General features: G+C 39.9%; 1 protein-coding gene across 1 annotated transcript; it reads right to left on the reverse strand.

The window, feature by feature from the left end:
• Nucleotides 1-4,787: 4,787 nt before the first annotated feature.
• LOC117288612 (synaptic vesicle glycoprotein 2C-like) lies at nt 4,788-16,947 on the reverse strand. The gene is made up of 11 exons (XM_033769532.1): nt 16,452-16,947; nt 15,873-16,056; nt 12,763-12,920; nt 12,356-12,480; nt 11,297-11,386; nt 10,364-10,459; nt 10,151-10,227; nt 7,364-7,854; nt 6,120-6,279; nt 5,619-5,749; nt 4,788-5,020 (listed from the first exon to the last, which is right to left on the reverse strand). Exons 1-11 carry the CDS (start codon nt 16,927-16,929, stop codon nt 4,986-4,988), a joined length of 2,025 nt encoding a protein of 674 aa, XP_033625423.1. The 5' UTR covers nt 16,930-16,947; the 3' UTR covers nt 4,788-4,985.
• Nucleotides 16,948-17,906: the final 959 nt, after the last annotated feature.

Here is a 17,906-nt window from a genome sequence, read left to right on the forward strand (position 1 = left end):
GATAAAAATCATAAACGTAGATTGAATGACAAAGTTATGTACCCCGCAGGCTTTACGAGCAAAGGTTTTGTAGTTGCTGGTGTTCGATGTTTGTGTTTAACCAACAGTCCATGAAATTAAATCTTTGTTTGTTTCTTTATCGGACACCGATCTTAAACTTGGACGTACTTTGGTTTCAGGATTTTGATTTATTACTAATTTGTTTTCAATGTCTGGAAAATAAAACCTGGTATACTTCGCCTTAAAAAATCATATTAGAATAGCCTCAAGATTAATGGCAGTGTTAATAGGTTTATTTCCAAAGAGTGATTTCCACGGTAAATTTAACTTTTTATTTCAAAGGTATTTTGTAAAAAGTGAAATCACCCCCTGCACCAGCCATACAACCCAGGAGAAGTGGACGACTGTTGCGTCAACGGGCAGGTAACCTACGACGATCGTTGATGATCAAACGATTGGATATTTCATTATTGTGTTTTGTCGTGATCGATGTTGGATCACACAAAGTCACAGATCATAGCGAGTGTTTGCACTTTACCAAATGTGAAGAGCTAGGTTAATTTCTGTATTTGAATGACAATATTTTGTGAAAGTTGTTTCTCATTAATTGGAAGAAGAAAAACTCTTGTGGTTTTTTTTCTCCACACCTTTTTAAGTGTTTATTTTAATTTTATATTCAGACAATCATCATTAATCAGCTACCGCAGTTTCATATGTATAGCCAAATATTACAGTTCCAGTTCCATGTGTATAAACGCGGTCTTTATAATAGTCTTAGTGTTATTATAGAGTGTGACGTGTGGGGGGGGGGGGCTTAAACTCTGGAACATCACACACTGCACCTCAGAACACTCAGCACTGTATTGCCATTTGTTTAAAGGGCATTTTTAAAACTCATCCACTTTCCTACGATCGATAAGTTTCATTGTCTTTTACCATAGAACGTTTATACAATATCAGTTGCTTCCGAAAAGAAATGGTGATTTTCTAATATTTAAACGGCAAACGCGTAAATCAAAAAGGCCTACGTGTAGTAGTTACACAACAGCTTTGTCAAGAGAAAGCAGTAATTTAAAGGAACACGTTGCCTTGGATCGGTCGAGTTGGTCTTGTAACCGTTTTTTTATAAAATGCATATGAGTAGAAAGATGTTGTAGAAGTAGAATACAATGATCCACACAAACATGCCTCGAATGTGCACGGTTTTCCTTTTACCTTGTCGACTAACACTGTCGGCCATTATGGGAGTCAAATTTTTGACTCCCATAAATGGCCGACCGTGTTAGTTCGCACAGTCAAAGGAAAACCACGCAATTTCGAGGCAAACTTGTGTGAATCATTGTATTCTACTTTTAAAACATCTTTCCAACCATATGCATTTTATAAGAAACGGTTACAAACGCTTTTTATAGACCAACTCGTCCGATCCAAGGCAACGTGTTCCTTTAATGTACGTGTTCCTTATTTACAAAAAAGCAACATTAGAAACCCATTAGGAAACCCCATTTCCCGGGAGAGCAATTTGTGACTTTTTGTTCAAGATGGCAGTAATTTAACAAGTTAAAAGTAAGCACATGGGGGTTTATATAACTTCTTATCAAGGAGGTTTGTCACGTAAGCCGTGAAGGAAATACCAAGTTGATGTGAAAATCTTGTCATCGTCATTGAACGGTCACGGCATAGAGGACTTTGGCAAAACAGTCAACAGCTTCTTAAAAGCACAGGACACGTTTGGTAATTTGTCAAAGACCAGTATTCTCACCCGGTGTATCCCGACAATTTTGCATAAAATAACAAATCTGTGGAAATTTTGACTCAGTCAGTCATCGAAGTTGCAAGAGAATAATGGAAAGAAAAAACAGCTTTGTGTGAGTTCAGATGCCTATAATATAAAAGCTTCAGGCCTGATGAGTCGTATAACATTACCTCTTTCTCAAAAACTATTTTTCTTCAGCAAAGGGATTTGAAATGTTGTATACTATCAACAGCTCCCCATTGCTTGTTACCCAGTAAGTTTGTTATACTTACAACTACTTTGAGTAATTACCAATAGTGTCCAGTGCCTTTAAAATTAATTACGCTGGGGCGTATCTTCATATCAAGGAGTGTGGCACATAAGCCGTGTAGGAAATTCTAAGTTTATTTGAAAACCTAATCAATTGGATATCACGGCATTGAGAACTTTGGCATAACAGTCAAAGAGATCTTTAATTAAGGAAGGAACTCCAATGATATTCCCTCCGGTCGACAAAAACCCACAATGTCAAGTCAAAGGGAAATCCGATCACATGATGCAACAATAAACTTTAACACACATTTTACTACTTAAACTACTACAAAGGTACATTAAAGAGGGAATTGTCAATTTTGTGCGCGTTTTATTTTCTGACATTATTGTTACGCACGTCACAAGAGGGCGGTATGCATATTACGTTCCAATTGGCAATGCTTCAACGGCTACTATATCCAACGTCAATCCAAACGTTGATGCTTTTAACTTAGAATTGTATTTATGGGATGTAGTTTTCATTCAATACTATACCGCAACATAACATCAATGGTGCGCGTAAAATGGTTCCCATTGCGCGTCTTTTGCTTTTGAAAAAAAAAGAGAATTGCACTACTTTCTGACAATTTGCCCCGCAGAAAATGGATGTTGTCGTTTTATTCTCATGTGGCTGTATCGAATGGTTTTATGTTCTGTTTTAAACTAACATTTCTAAAAAATTATTTTAATGTTGATAGTGGCGTCTCATAGAAATTGAAACATGAATGTTTGTGAAGCCCCACCCCACCCCCCCCCCTTTCCCTGAGTTTAACTTTTTGAGAAGCTGCCCAGAGGAAACTCGTGAACTGATGTGGTGATATGTTTGAAGCAAACGGGGGGGGGGACACCCACACGGTAAGAATTATAAAATACTTTGGAGTGTTTATTGTTTGCTTAAGAAATAGACACTTTAAATCGTTGGACCCCACCCCACCCTCACACACTCCGAGTTTAAGTTGTTTGAGTGTCTGCCCAGCGGAACACGTGAACCGAAGCTTTGACCCGGATTCTGGCTACCGGGGGGAGGGGGGTTGACCTATTTTGGGCCAGACTGACCGAGAAAGTGGTCAAATAGTGGGATTAAAACTCTGATGTGACCTTGACCCATTTTTTTTAACAGTTTGACACATGTTCCGGGTCGTACAACGGAGCAGGAAGGGTTGGAGCCCCACGAGACCCGAATCCTGGTCAAATTCTGACCCGAATAAAACAAAGAGGATCAGTGCAATGGTGGTTGATCGAAAATCTATCTATGTACAATGCCTCCTTCACCTCGACCCCTCTTTCAACCCCGGCCCTGCGTTCACTGTCAGTTCATATTACATCTAAACATGAACTAATAATTGAAAAAACAAATTACCTCTAAACGATGAAGCTATAAAAAGAAATTGGAGTTTGAACTATAGTCAAGGATCAATAGGGGTTGCGCGCTTCTCCTTGGCTCAGGAATGTTTACCGCGCTTTGGTGGTAAATCATGAATTATCATAAACAAATAAGTTTACCTTTGGATTTGGAACCTTTCGATGTTAATCCAAAAAAGTGAAAAAATGTCAATAATATACAATATGTTGTAATACTGCTCACATCCATCCCAGATTGAATGGTATCAATTCAAACATTATTAATGGCCTGACGTTTCGGCCTTATATTATAGCAGAGTCTTTTTTTGACGGCTAAATGACAACACGGCAGACATGAACAGAGCCCAATTTCATAAAGCCTGTAAACACAAAATTTGCTTAGCATGAAATTTCTTCCTTAATCGTAACAGGATTACCACAAAAAATTCACGTGATTTTTAGGATAAGCAAAAAAACAGCTGAATGCCAGTAACAAGCAATATGCAACACATTCAAATTTGGTTGTTAATCTTATTTTTATAAAGGAAGAAATTTCATGCTAAGCAAATGTAAGTGTTACAGGCTTTATGAAATTGGTCCCAGGTAACTAAGTTTCTCTGGATCATTGTTCGCAATTGTTGTTTTCGAGTGATGCAGATAAACCCCAAAGGAGTGAAAAGTAAAGTCCAAAATCACAAAACAGAACCTGAAATCATTGTGTATAGCCTAATTTCTTGTGATCCCAAGTTTCAGTGTACTAACACGTTTGGTTCCCCGTGGCCCACAACCCCATAACAGGCGGTAAATGACAGCCACGTATGTCTGTAACCTTACACCGTAATTTGCTTTCACACAACAAGCCACTTCACGTAGGGAGATCGCAGCGGCGGGGGTTTCGGAGCGCTGAGACGGGTCGGCTGCCCGCAAGAATGTCTCGCTGTCCGACCCAGTTACGGTTTGCGTCTGATCATTCTAAAATATCCTTTGCAAACTGACATGTTACAAACAGTGCAATGTATTTCTTTTAAAATGAACAAGGGATTTGTGGTCAACTGTTTATGTAGCTGCATTCTGGTATAAACGCATGTTTTTGTACCGAAACAACAAAACTGTAGTTTCGGATATAGTCAAAAGTTCCGTGCAAATGCCCGCGGCTCAACGATTTTAGTACAATTACAGCAAAAGAAGCCTACTGGTAGTTAATAATACACACACAAACAAAATATAATTGAACTCCGGTTTGGACGCTATAGATCTTTATCACAGTGTGCTGCCTTCTTGATTTTACTCCATTCCAACTCATCGTAACCAAACTGAGGCTGGACGAAATAATAGTCAGGTGCCATGTTTGCGCAATGAATGTTAGCATGCATTACTGTTATGGAAACAAGGAACACGACCAAGCGTGATAATTCAAATTTTGCAAATTGTCGCATCTCAATATACACGGCTCTGATTATGGTAATCTTCTTCAGGTAACACTCAGTGTTCCATATATGAAGTACAACTCTTTTAAGTTGACCTTTTAAAGTTTGACGTATGTACACGTAATGTACAATTCTTTATGTACAATCAATCCATGCTCCATCTTTCCATTTTACACCAGCGAATGTCTCTGGAAACAGCACGAACCTATTGGAGATTTAAACAAAAAATCATTTAAGTAAGCAGCCAAGTCTATAATTGTTAAAGGCAGTGTACACTATTGATAATTGTCAAAGACTAGCCTTCACAGTTGGTGTATCTCAACATATGCATAAAATAACAAACCTGTGAAAATTTGAGCTCAATCGGTCATCGAAGTTGCGAGATAATACTGAAAGAAGAAAAAACCCTTGTCACACGAAGTTGTGTGCGTTTAGATGGTTGATTTCGAGACCTCAAGTTCTAAATCTGAGGTCTCGAAATCAAATTCGTGGAAAATTACTTCTTTCTCGAAAACTATGGCACTTCAGAGGGAGCCGTTTCTCACAATGTTTTATACTATCAACCTCTCCCCAATACTCGTCACCAAGAAAGGTTTTATGCCAATAATTATTTTGAGTAATTACCAAAAGTGTCCACTGCCGTTAAGTATACTACAGATGAAATTTAATAGTGACTGCAATCACCCAGCCACGAGTCCACGTTCAAAAAAATAAAGGGGCGCTATCCAGGGTTAAGCTAGCAACATTTCAAGGTACAGATCACGATCCTAAATGTTTAGTAGACAATTTAAAATATAACTTACACAATACTCCGACTAAAAGTAGCGAAGCCGTCACGATGATGTCAGCGACTTGTGGAAGCACAACCACCGCCATGAAACCGAGAAGACCGCCCGTTGTGACAACAGATAGCACTAAGCCAAGGCATGTAACCCTGTATGGAATGAAATATGAAGATAAAGTAATTTTTTTGTGAACTCCAAATAATTGTATGGTTTAGTAATAATTATTAAGGAAACATATTATTCACGTAGAAAAAAAAACTTTCCTATTTTTGGTTGGTGATTATAAAAGTTGTCTATGGCCGACATCTTTTAATAAGGGCCCAATTTTATAGAGCTGCTTTGCTTCATGTCAGCTAAGCAGCAATGGAAGGATGCCAATCAAAAATTGTACATTAGACAGGTGGCTTGGCCGGTAACCTTTTTGGTAAGTTAAATGATTGTTGTGCTTAGCTTCTTTCTGTGCTGAAGCGGCTCTGTGAAATTGGGTACTGGTGTTTATCTGACTTGACCAAGATTTACCGCTTGTGTGTTGGAAACGACAGTAACACTTGAACGATGATGGCGCTACAGGAGGCAAATCCACCGAACTGAAGTACAAACTGGCGCACGGCAGCCGTCCAGCCCGTGAGGGGAAAGAAACCGAAGACGATGGTCACTGCAGTTACAAGAGTTCCGTACACTGGACAAGAAAGTAGACAAAAAAAGAACTTTCTTTGAATGTAAGGTAATCACTCTTAAAATAATGGCAATAAAACCTTCGGTAAGAAGCCAAGCAGAGTAAAACGCACTTCGACTTTGAGAGACATTTCACCTCGAAGTATTTATGTTGTTTTGTAAAACGATTACATGTATACGATTTAAGCCCACAAATTGGAATCCGAGAACTGCGTCACCGCGTAAACTTGGAAGACACGATTTGAACGCTACGTGTCAGCAGACTTGAAAGGTAAATGTTCACGCCGTTCCCAGCATGCTAAGATTTCCAAGATACCAGGGCCCACTTTCATCGAGCTGATAAGCACACAAATTATTTTTCTTAACATGAACATTAACAGCTGAATACCAGTACCATGCAATATGCAACTAATGAAATTTGGTTGGTAATCCTGTTTTCATCAAGGAAGAAATGTCATGCTAAGCAAATTGTTGTGCTTAGCGGCTCTATGAAATTGGGCCCTGGTCAGTCTGTCGCCACCCCAGTGTCCCAAGAAGTCTCCCATTGGAGGATTACTTTATTTAATAGCTGTGCGAAATAAAGTTCTAATAGTGGGTCATGCCCCCGCCCCCTTCCCCATGTTGTATGTTTTCATTTCTTGAGAGTCAAGCAACAACACTAGAAGGAGAGTTGTGGTAGGGAGAGGCGCTAGGCATCCAAGCGGGTTACAAAATATAAGACCACGGGCAAATACCTATATCTGCTGACGATGAAAACATATGTATACCGCCGCCATCTAATAGAGGTAAACCGAGGATGAAATAACTCATGCCCTCTTCGAGTCCACGGCTTCGGTTCCATATTTGACGAGAGAACGAAGCCTGAATCCAAAGCCGAAGCCGCGATTTTGAAAACGGCCTATGGAAACACACATAATGTGTATGTGCGGCATACATGATACGCAAATGAACGTCGTCCTTTTGGCCTCTTGGCGAGGTTACCCTACCCAAACGACGTCATTTGCATTAGGTAACAAACTGATATAAATGGGGGGAAATAGTAATAGTTGACTGCGGATATCAACTTTGGGTGTCAAACCCATACTCACTGAAAAGTAGTCTAGTGTCAATCAGTCGCGTAATGAATACCGACAGTAGAAGACCAAGCAGGCCCCCACTGTGGCCGAACATTATCTGCCAGTACGCCGTCACGGGGGCAAAAGGTACATCCACGGCGCAACCCTTCCCCGTACCCCGGAACGAGGCGTTGACGAACTCGCTGCTCACGAACTGCCACGGCTGGAAGTCCGTGTCTGTGAACACCGTACTGACGAACATGCAGCGGTTGAACGAGGTGGCTTCGCTGACGACCCTCTCGAATGAGCTCCCCCCGACGAAAGAGCAATCGGTGTAGGACACGCCCCTCAGGAGGATGCTCGAAAAAGAGACATTCTGGAATGTTGTGTTGTTGAAGAAATGAGTCTGTAGAGTTCCCCCAAGGGTTTCGTCGCTTAGTATGCTGTTTGCCGAGACGCTGGCGTTAGATGAGATACCCTCGGCCGTTATGAAATCCGATAGCCACAACGTCCAGGAGCAATACCTAAAAAAGCGCAAGCAAAATGAATGATAGATATTATGAGTTTCTTGTTCACTAATTTATATGAACAAGTAATTGAGTTCATTATTCGATTCCAAGTGAATATGCAACCAGCTCCAAGTTCAATTATCACTATTTGTAAGCTTCAAATCAATTAGTTTTCACATTATTGGTTAGAAGCTAAATGTTTGCATTGAAACAAAATAAAACATTTTTGATTTCATGTCATTAAAGTGTTATAAATAATGGAAAATACAAAAATGTACTAAAAGAAATCGATCAGCAAATCATTGTCAGCAGTTAATGTTGTAAAATGAAGCAGTGAAACAGTTCATTTCTAAAAAGCTACAGCATTTTAGGCAAACAATGTGCAGGGAAGTTTTCCACTATGTATACCCTGTATGTTCTGTGCAAATATGTGAGCATTAAGTTGCAACCTACTCTCTAAAATGCAAAAGAGTGAAAACACCGCTCTTTACATTTTGAGCTGTCCCTCACATGGCTCTTCAAAAAGAGTGGTGGTTACTTCACTCTTTTAGAGGGGTTTCACTCCAGGACAGAGTGAAAAATCACTCAAAAAGATGCAAACTTCAATCTAAAAGAGTGGAAGACCACTCCAAAAAGAGTTGTCCTTCATATGACTCTTCAAAGAGTGTTTTTTCACTCTTTTACATTAAGGGTAAGAGAGTAAGTTGTCAATGGCGTGCACGTCCCCCTTAGACCACATTTAATGCAAACACCTGTGCTGCATCAGGTTGGTCCTAGAATGTGGTACCATTGCCATTTATTGGGTATAGAAATTGATACATTGTGCAACCAACACTCGTTTCCCACAATGATTGCAATCATGAAACATAGTAACCAACAAATTATCTGTGAAAATATCACACAAAGTGCACATTTCCCATGACAATACAAGCCATTGTGCAATAGATTAAGTTTCCAAAAATGTCATGTTCTTAACATCTCTGGTGGACACTTTCTGAATGTTTCCGTCCGTTTTTGATTTACTCCGAAATCTAATTTATAACCGCGGCGCCCCGGGAATTTCAAGTCGATACCCCCTTGAGGACTGTGACTTGTCTATGTTTCAGCATGAAACAACAACAAAGGCCCACACTTCGTGTATCACAACTTATAATATATAAAATGACAAACCTGTGAAAATTTAGGCTCAATCGGTCATCGGAGTCGGGAGAAAATAATGGGAAAACCCACCCTTGTTTCCGCACGTTTCGCCGTGTCATGACATGTGTTTAAAATAAAACCATTATTCTCGATATATCGTGAATTGATATATGTTTTAATGTTTTCTTAAAAAGTAAAGCATTTCATGGAATAATATTTCAAGGGAAGTCTTTCACCATTACCCTCTGTAAACCCTGTAATATTTGTACATCTGTGAACTTTTAATTTTTGTTCTGTTCAGAAAGTCTCCAATTGGCTTTTGCCGGAACTGGGTTGGTTAGAGCACTCCATGGTTTGAGAAAGTCTGGAAACCTTTCCGAAACCAAGGCTCTGGCCATGGAGCTTAGGCCATGGCTTAGGCTACGGTTAAGTATGTTGCTTACGCTGTGGACTAGGCTCTGATGGGTAAGACTTCCTATCTCATAAAAAACAGTGCCACCGTTTTCGTTGGTCCAATGACCAGCTGGAGCATTTGGATAATAGCGTACACTTTAAAGTCATTATACACTTTCGGAACAGAAACAAAATAAAAGTTCACAGATTTACAAATAACTTTTTACAGGGTTTACAAAAGGTAATGGTGAAAGACTTCTCTTGAAATATTATTCCATGAAATGCTTTACTTTTCGAGAAAACGTTAAAACATTTATCAATTCTCGCTAACGAGAATAGGCCTACGGATTTATTCTGAACACATGTCATGACATGGCGAAGCGCGCGGAAACAAGGTTGGGGTTTCCCGTTATTTTCTCCCGACTCCGATGACCGGTTGAGCCTAAATTTTCACAGGTTTGTTATTTTATATAACTTGTGATACACAACGTGTGGGCCTTTAGACACAACTGTTTACCGAAAGTGTCCAATGGCTTTAATCCAATTTGAAAAAAAAAACATAATGTATTTTAGTTAAGCTTTTAGTTTCTGGATAACTTCGGGTTGAACAAAGTCGGACTTGAACCTCTGACCTTCGGATTAACGTGCTAGCGCACAATCCAATCCTATAGTTGACGGGTTCCCAATTTTGTAAATATCATTGCGCCGGAGTCAAAGTCATTAAACTTTGTACTATATTACATTATTTTATTTTTAGATCTCGAATATTATTACTTACCCGAATGCAAAAGCGAAGGCACTGGTCGCCAAGATAAATGCGTTTTTGTCCATGAGAGACGTAATATTTTTACAACCCTGAAAATTATAACAAACATTATTAAAGTATACACTCAGTGTCAGAATATCACAGTCACATACATTCGTTCTTATTTGAAGATGTTTTTATTCATAATTGGAATTGTATAATTGTATGTAACTGGCGTATACTCACTAAATATAACTTTCTGGCGCAGTTCTGAAGTTTTGTGCTCGGAGCGAATGACTGTCGGTCTCTGGTATGCCGTTTTAGCAGATACAGCCCATTGGCCTGAAAAGACAAGATGACAAGTATTTGGTAGTATTGAGGGAAAGAGCCACTTTACAATGGCACTTTAAAGACATAGACACATTTGGTAATAATAATTGTCTAAGACCACTATTTTCACTTAGTGTATCCCAACATTTGCATAAAATAACAAACCTGTGAAAGTTTGAGATCAATTGGTTGTTGAAGTTGCAAGAGAATAATGAAAGAAAAACTACCATTGATGCATTACTTTGTGTGCTTTCAGATGCGTAATTAAATGCTGAAGTAGTTTTTTTTATTAATTGAGAGAGAAATTACCTCTTTCTAAAATCATCTTCAGAGGGAGTCGTTTCTCACAATGTTTTATACAGTATCAACATGTCTCCATTGCTCGTTACCAGTAAGTTTTTATAAAAACAATTATTTTGAGTAATTACACTCTAAAAACTAAAGAGTTGAATCCAACACTTGCATGAGTTCGATGAGTGACTACACTTTGAAAGTGTTGGATCCAGCGTTTTGTTTGTTAAATCTAGCATTTAAATTTTTTGATCGAACGCAAATAGGGTTAATTCAACAATTTAAGTGTTATTTCATCATATCTCACACAAAAATTCCTCTGAATTGTTGGATTAACTTTTTAAACGTTAAACCTTGCACTTAAATTGTTGACCGAATACTTTTAAATGCTGGATTTAACATATAAAATGCTGGATTCAACACTTTCAAAGTGTAGTCACTCACCGAACTCATGCAAGTGTTGGATTCAACTCTTTGGTATTTAGAGTGTACCACTAGTGTCCAGTGCCTGTAATCGCCAATAAATTATTTTGGAGGCCCAGCCTGTGCTTGACTTACCCTGTCTTTAAACATTTCAAGGTGCGAGTTACCACGGTTGTACGAGTACGCCTGCGTCAAGACCTGGATAGTCTCTGTCCATTTCCTTGTCTGTAGTAAGGACAAATTAACGGTTAGAAGTGCATTACAGGATATTTTTTACCGTAATTTACTTTCATAATAATTATGCTCTTTGCTGTTTAGTCAAATTAATAATGAATGTAATATTGTTTTTGTTCTCGTATTTTGTTTAGCCTACCCCTAATCCAACACCCTCTAAGTGTTTTTCTTTCAGAGCCAACATTTTTTCATAATTAATTGTTTTCCTCCCCTTTTCTTATATTCTCGTTTTCTGTATGTTTTCGTCTTATGTTATAGCAAGCTTCCCGCTTGAGATCATAATGTGTTGGGCCGAAGGTGTCGCATGCAATTATGTCCTCTATGCAAAACCGTCCGGCGAGACATTATTGCATATGCAATATTGTCCCTCCAGACGGTTTTGCACATGCAATTCGTGTCCGCCCGGACGCTGCTGCATTATGCAATTGTGTCCGCCCGGACACATTTGCATATGAAGTTGTGTCCGCCCCCGTGCAAAACCGTCCTTGCAGTAAATTAAACGCCCTTGGTCGACGGAACACGTTCGCCATTTTTGTCGGGTTAAGTGCATGTCATGAATGGCGGGAAATGTTCGGCCGTTGGGCATTCGCTGCAATCATAAAATAGGCCTACGTGAATTATTTATGCTGTATCGTAGGTTCAGTGCATGCATGCTCGCTTACGCGCGCACCTACATGATCATGTACATGTCCGCTGGACGGTTTTTTGCATAGCCCCGGACACGATTGCATATGCAAAAGTGTCCGGAGCGGACATTATTGCATGGCGGACAAAATTGCATCTGACACCGGTACTGACGTGTTTGTGTTGTACAATGTATTCACGATTAGTAGGTTCCAGAAAATTAACGAGTCACTTTGAGTGCCGTTTTAGCCCGTTTTATCCAAGAGTCACATTATTGTTTCATTTTTTTTTTCTCAGTAGGTGCCACACATAATACCAACGGTTCTACAGGCCTACCTCTGCTAATAGATATGGGCTGTCGGGGAGAATCGTTGGGAGAAGTACGGCCGATACCACGGGAAGCAGCGACGTCACTAAACAGAATATACGCCAGTTCGCGAATGGGCTGCGAGCAAAGTCTCCTGTGTGAAAAGTAAGCACAACAACAAACCGTGTCATTCCAAGTCGGTCCGAAATTGGGGTTTGGCAAATTAAGCAGAGAGATCTCGGCTTCCGTTTGACGACCAATTAAAATGCACACTGCTCCTAAATTGATTACGGAACCGGAACTGTGAATGAGCCTATAAAGGTTTGTATAAATTCAGCTACCTTTTTAAGTCCAAAGAGGGCAGCAGATTGATTTATGACTTTCATGATTTTTGTTTCATCTTTAACTCACAAGGAACACAAATGTTTTATCTCACCGTCTGTCAAGCTTGAGGCAAATGCTGCAGTTACAATTGGAGTTAACATGGCGCCGATGACCGTGAATGTAAGAAGAGCACACACCGTCTTATGTGCAATTCGTCTCGGTACAAACTCAGTCAAATAGGCGAAGGGGATCGAGATCACACCGCCGGTTCTGCAAAAGAATAATAATAATAATAATAATAATAATAGTAGTAGTAGGTATTTGTAATGCGTCAAATCAATCTTTACAGATGTTCAAGGCGCAAGCAGAGACAATGAAAACACAACAATACATGTACATATCCAGTGAATGCTAAACAAACAATAATAATAACACCATTTAAAAACAACAACAATGAGAAGAAATCTGAGGAGGGAAACCACAACCAGACCTGCAGCATTGAGCCAAAGAAAGTCCCGCCGAAGCCGGTCTCTCTGTGACAAGAACGTGCAGGCCAAGCCGAGCGATACCGGGCACACACTAAAAAACATAATAATATGAGTTTTCAGGGCAACTTTGAACTTGTGTACATCGGAAATACTACGAATAATTTGAGGGAGTTCGTTCCAGAGAGAAGCTACAGCATGTGTGAAAGAACGGTCCCCCCAAGGGTGTGAGTTTTAGGAACAACTAGTGAAAATGAATTGGAGGACCGAAGATTTCTAGATGGATGATATTGAACGAACAGATTAGTATTGTACTCAGGAGCAGAACCATGCAAGCAATGAAAAACAAGCAAAAGTAACTTAAATACAATTCTAGAAGGTACAGGCAGCCAATGAAAAGATTGAAGTACCGGTGTGATGTGATTTCTACGTTCACGAGATTACTTATTGGCGAGAATTTCCAAAACAAACAAATAAAGCTATAGTATTGCTCCATTATTTAATATCCGCCCACGTATTTTTCATAACAATCTTTCTAGTATTCTGGTCATTAAACAAGAAATTGGTTCAGTGTTGACGATGAGCCTGGAGATACAGAATTTAAACGTTTACTAAAATTAATTCTCGCACTTGGCTGAATTTCATCAACATGTTATCCGTGAGCTTACTATTGCAGTGGGGTGCTTTTAGGCAAACTGTTACATAACAATCAAGAAGATTTGAAAGTGCACGTGGCACGTTCACAGTGGATTTGCATTTATACGCCATTAAACTATTTCTGTGACGTCACTCTATCGTTGAAAGTGTAGATTATTTTTACGAATCTACACTTAACTGTAGATTCATTCCAAACCTACACTTAAAGGCAGTGGACACTATTGGTAATTACTCAAAATAATTATTAGCATAAAACCTTTCTTGGTGACGAGAAATGGAGAGAGGTTGATGGTATAAAACAATGTGAGAAACGGCTCCCTCTGAAGTGCCATAGTTTTCGAGAAAGAAGTAATTTTCAACGAATTTGATTTCGAGACCTCAGATTTAGAACTTCAGGTCTCGAAATTAACAATCTCAGCGCACACAACTTCGTGTGACAAGGGTGTTTTTTTAATTTTATTATCATCTCGCAAGTTCGATGACCGATTGAGCTCAAATGTTCACGGGTTTGTTATTTTATGCATATGTTGAGATACACCAACTGTGAAGGCTAGTCTTTGACAATTACCAATAGTGTCCACCGCCTTTAAGTGTGTATTTGTAACATATACAGTTGAGTGTATTTGCGTTACAATAGTACAACTTGAAAATTACTGTCTTTCCAAACTGAAAGATAGAATGAAGTGCAACAAAACATTGGCTATGCTGATCTATCAATATTTACAAAAACTTTTTAAAGTTAAGAAAAATCACTTTAGCAACACAATTTGTTGTTAGCTGAGCAACTCGATAATGTTGCAAGCACTAAAGAATGCCTCTATTATGTTGTAAAATGTTTATAAAATGTGACCATAGAGCTATATATATTGACTAGAGCGCTAACTTGCTCCGCGTTTTGAAGCCACCCTGAGCGCAGAGACATGTTTGATGTGTTGCGTGACTACGGAACGATTTTAATTTTAAGAGAACACACACATTGCCGCGATTTGTTTTTAATTCGGCATGTGCGCTTTCGTACGCGACTGCCCATTCGCGCACGTCCGCGCTACGAAAACCGTATGTTCGACTTGATTGATGTACTAAAAAAAGTATACGCGCCTTTTAAACATGACGCACATGGCGCTCGCAGTTTTGTACGCTCATCAGCAGATTTTGCGTTCACATTTGCTGCATTTTTTGCTTCGATGACACATAGAAAAGAACAAACGCACTATCATGCAAATAGCCGTACAATTGCCGTACAAAATTTCAAGCTTTTGTATTGGTTTGTACATAAACATGGATGCGCCCACACGGCTTCAAAACCTTAGTGCGTGTATAACGGGGTGTTAGCGCTCTAGTCAATATAATTATATAGCTCTATGAATGTGACCAACCGTCGTTGTTATTGTAAACGGAATAAGATAGACTAACTAGTGTTGTTACTAATATAATGATAAATCCAAGTCATTGAAACTGTTATATAACCAATGGGGGAAATAGTTTAAGTCAGAGAACAGACTCGAAAGTGTAGATTCGATCGTGAATACAATGTACTCGCCTTCGGATCGTATACATTCTATTCACGAATGTAAACTTTATCGTCCATTCATGCATGGGCTAAATAAAATAAAAATTTGCTTGCTAACTGCGGAATTCTGAAAACAGAGCACCGTATGTGAAGAATCCTTAGACTGGCTTATCAATATCAGAACTCCCGGCAAGCTATAGAGTACATTTTTTGCTTTCTTACTTTAACAGTAAGCAGTGTTTATTGCTCAAACTAAAAAAAGGTCGCTCAGTAGAGCATCAGGGCCAAACTCCATAAAGTACAGAAGCTTGCAAGAACATTGACATTAAAATTATAGCACAAGGCCTTACCAGCCATCATTTCTGTGCCTCCTGCCCTACTCAATGTTTTGCTCAGCTAAGATTTTTTAACAGCATTTTAAAGTTTGCAAAGTGGGGTTCGAACGAATTGTGGTCCAAGGCGGCGAAACCACGAAGGAGATTAGCCAATCAGGTAAACGTACGTATGGGTTTGGGTTGTTGTTTTTAATTTCATTTTTTTGTTCCCGTAAGTCTGCCTTAGAATACGAACCCAAGACTTGCGATGATAAGAAACACCAGCAGAGCCGTGTGGCTCCGGGCGAAGCACGCTGCCATTGCCGTGGAGACTCCGCTTATAATCAGACACACACTCAGGGTTTTCCGTCTGCTACCAAGATCGGCAGCGCATCCCCAGATGATGCTCACAAATATCACTCCAATAAACACGGAGCCTCCTGTTGAAATGAAAGGAAATTCATGTGAAAGATTGACTAAAACAGAGAGGGATTTTCATTTGATTTATTTTAACGAAACAAAAAGCTAGGTTTTAAAAATATTGAAAACAAAACTTGGGGTTGATGTGCAACACCGTAGATGAGGATCCTGGGTCAAAAAATTGACCCGGGTCCCGGTTTTCAGGGTCAGGTTGATCCGAAAACCGGTTAGAAATGGGATTCTTCGTCAGTTTGTTCTGATGGGTAATAAGTGTTAATATGGACACTGATGGTGGATTTGACACATAATTATTCTGGGTCACACTGACGCAGAAATGGATCAGGCCCCATGACCCAGGCCGAGTCAAAATAGTTTGCGGGATTTCAATATTGCTCAACATGCCCCAAGTACTCACTCAACCATCCAGTGGACTCATCGGTCAGACATAAATCCCGTGCAATGTCCGGCAGCAAATACCCGATGAACCCCAACTGAACACTGCCGTAGACCATCCCCCAGCCGCACACAATCAGCATCAGCCATTGCAACTTCCCGAATCCAACAAGCTCCAGCAGTCTCTCCATGGCCTCATCCAGTTCTTCAGCTCGCTCCTGCGACCCCGAAGGGTTCCTCTGCTCCATTGCCGTCTGGTAGGCAGAGGGACCAAGTTCATGGGTCGACTTGACTCGCTTTACGGAGTTTTGGTTTGGCTGAAGTTGTAACTCGATGTCCTCATCCGTGGCCCCGAAACGAGAGGCTTGCATCCCCCGCCTATCTGCACCCCGCCTGCTCCGTCGTCCGCTCACGGAGTAAATCTCCACTTCATCCTGATCATCGTCTTCGTTCCTCCCGTCAAATCTGATCTCCTGATCATAATGGCGGCTAGACGCCATTTTGGATGTTGGTGTTATTCTCACGCTAGTTTGATCCCGATCTTTTGATCGCTAGTTGTGTGCATCCCTTTTTCTCTGATGAACACAACGTCATAAGTTTCCATCAATACCGTTTGTTACACCACTTTGTTTCCAGCACCTGTGCGTACAATCAATAAAAGCTTTTGAAAAAACACAGTTTTCAATCGATGCTATTAGTTTGTGGGAACAGCTAGACGCATAACCCGTTTCATTCCAAATAACCATGTTAGTGTTAATAATAAACAGGTTCAATGAATATTTTGAATTAATTTTTTGGGCAGATATTCTCAGATATCAGCCCCCCCCCCCCCCCCCCAAATGAACGGGGAGGCCTTAGGCTGTGTGCATGCTCATTGCCTCCTACAGTTCCGTGGCACAGTGTAATTCGTTTCATGTGCGTTGGTCCAGGCATAACAAGTGCCACGGAGTTTTTTTTTTTTTTAATATCAACATAATAATATAAAAAATTAAGTTGTGAACTCGTTAATATGGCACTGGGGATCGTTTTGTTTACGCACTATGGGCCTTCACCACCGATAACTGGCAGATGGCACATTTTTTGTTTTTTTTTCTCAAAATTTGGATAAAAAGATCGACTTATCACCCCAAAAGATTTAAAGAATTTCCAAACTTTTAAAAAGCTCAACTGACTGACGTCCCAAATCGCATTATTTAGGCCTACTAAGACCTAAACTGTTGAAGTTCTTCCGACGGGACAATTTTAGCAAAAGTTAGTTGGGAATCAACAATTTTATACCATGTTCTTTCGAAGGGAGAAGATGCTCGCTGCAAAGAGACTATGGCCATTTTCGAAACGACTGGATTTGGCTTTGGGAGTCCGCTCAGGCTAGCTTTGCCCGTGGTTGTTTTGACAATAATAATAATTATTGCGCGTGCTTTGCGTATACGCGCTCAGGGTTTCAGACAGAACGACGGAGCCTGAAGCCGAACGCCAA

Source organism: Asterias rubens, chromosome 3 (genome assembly GCF_902459465.1).
Source record: "Asterias rubens chromosome 3, eAstRub1.3, whole genome shotgun sequence".
Taxonomy (NCBI): Eukaryota; Metazoa; Echinodermata; class Asteroidea; order Forcipulatida; family Asteriidae; genus Asterias; species Asterias rubens.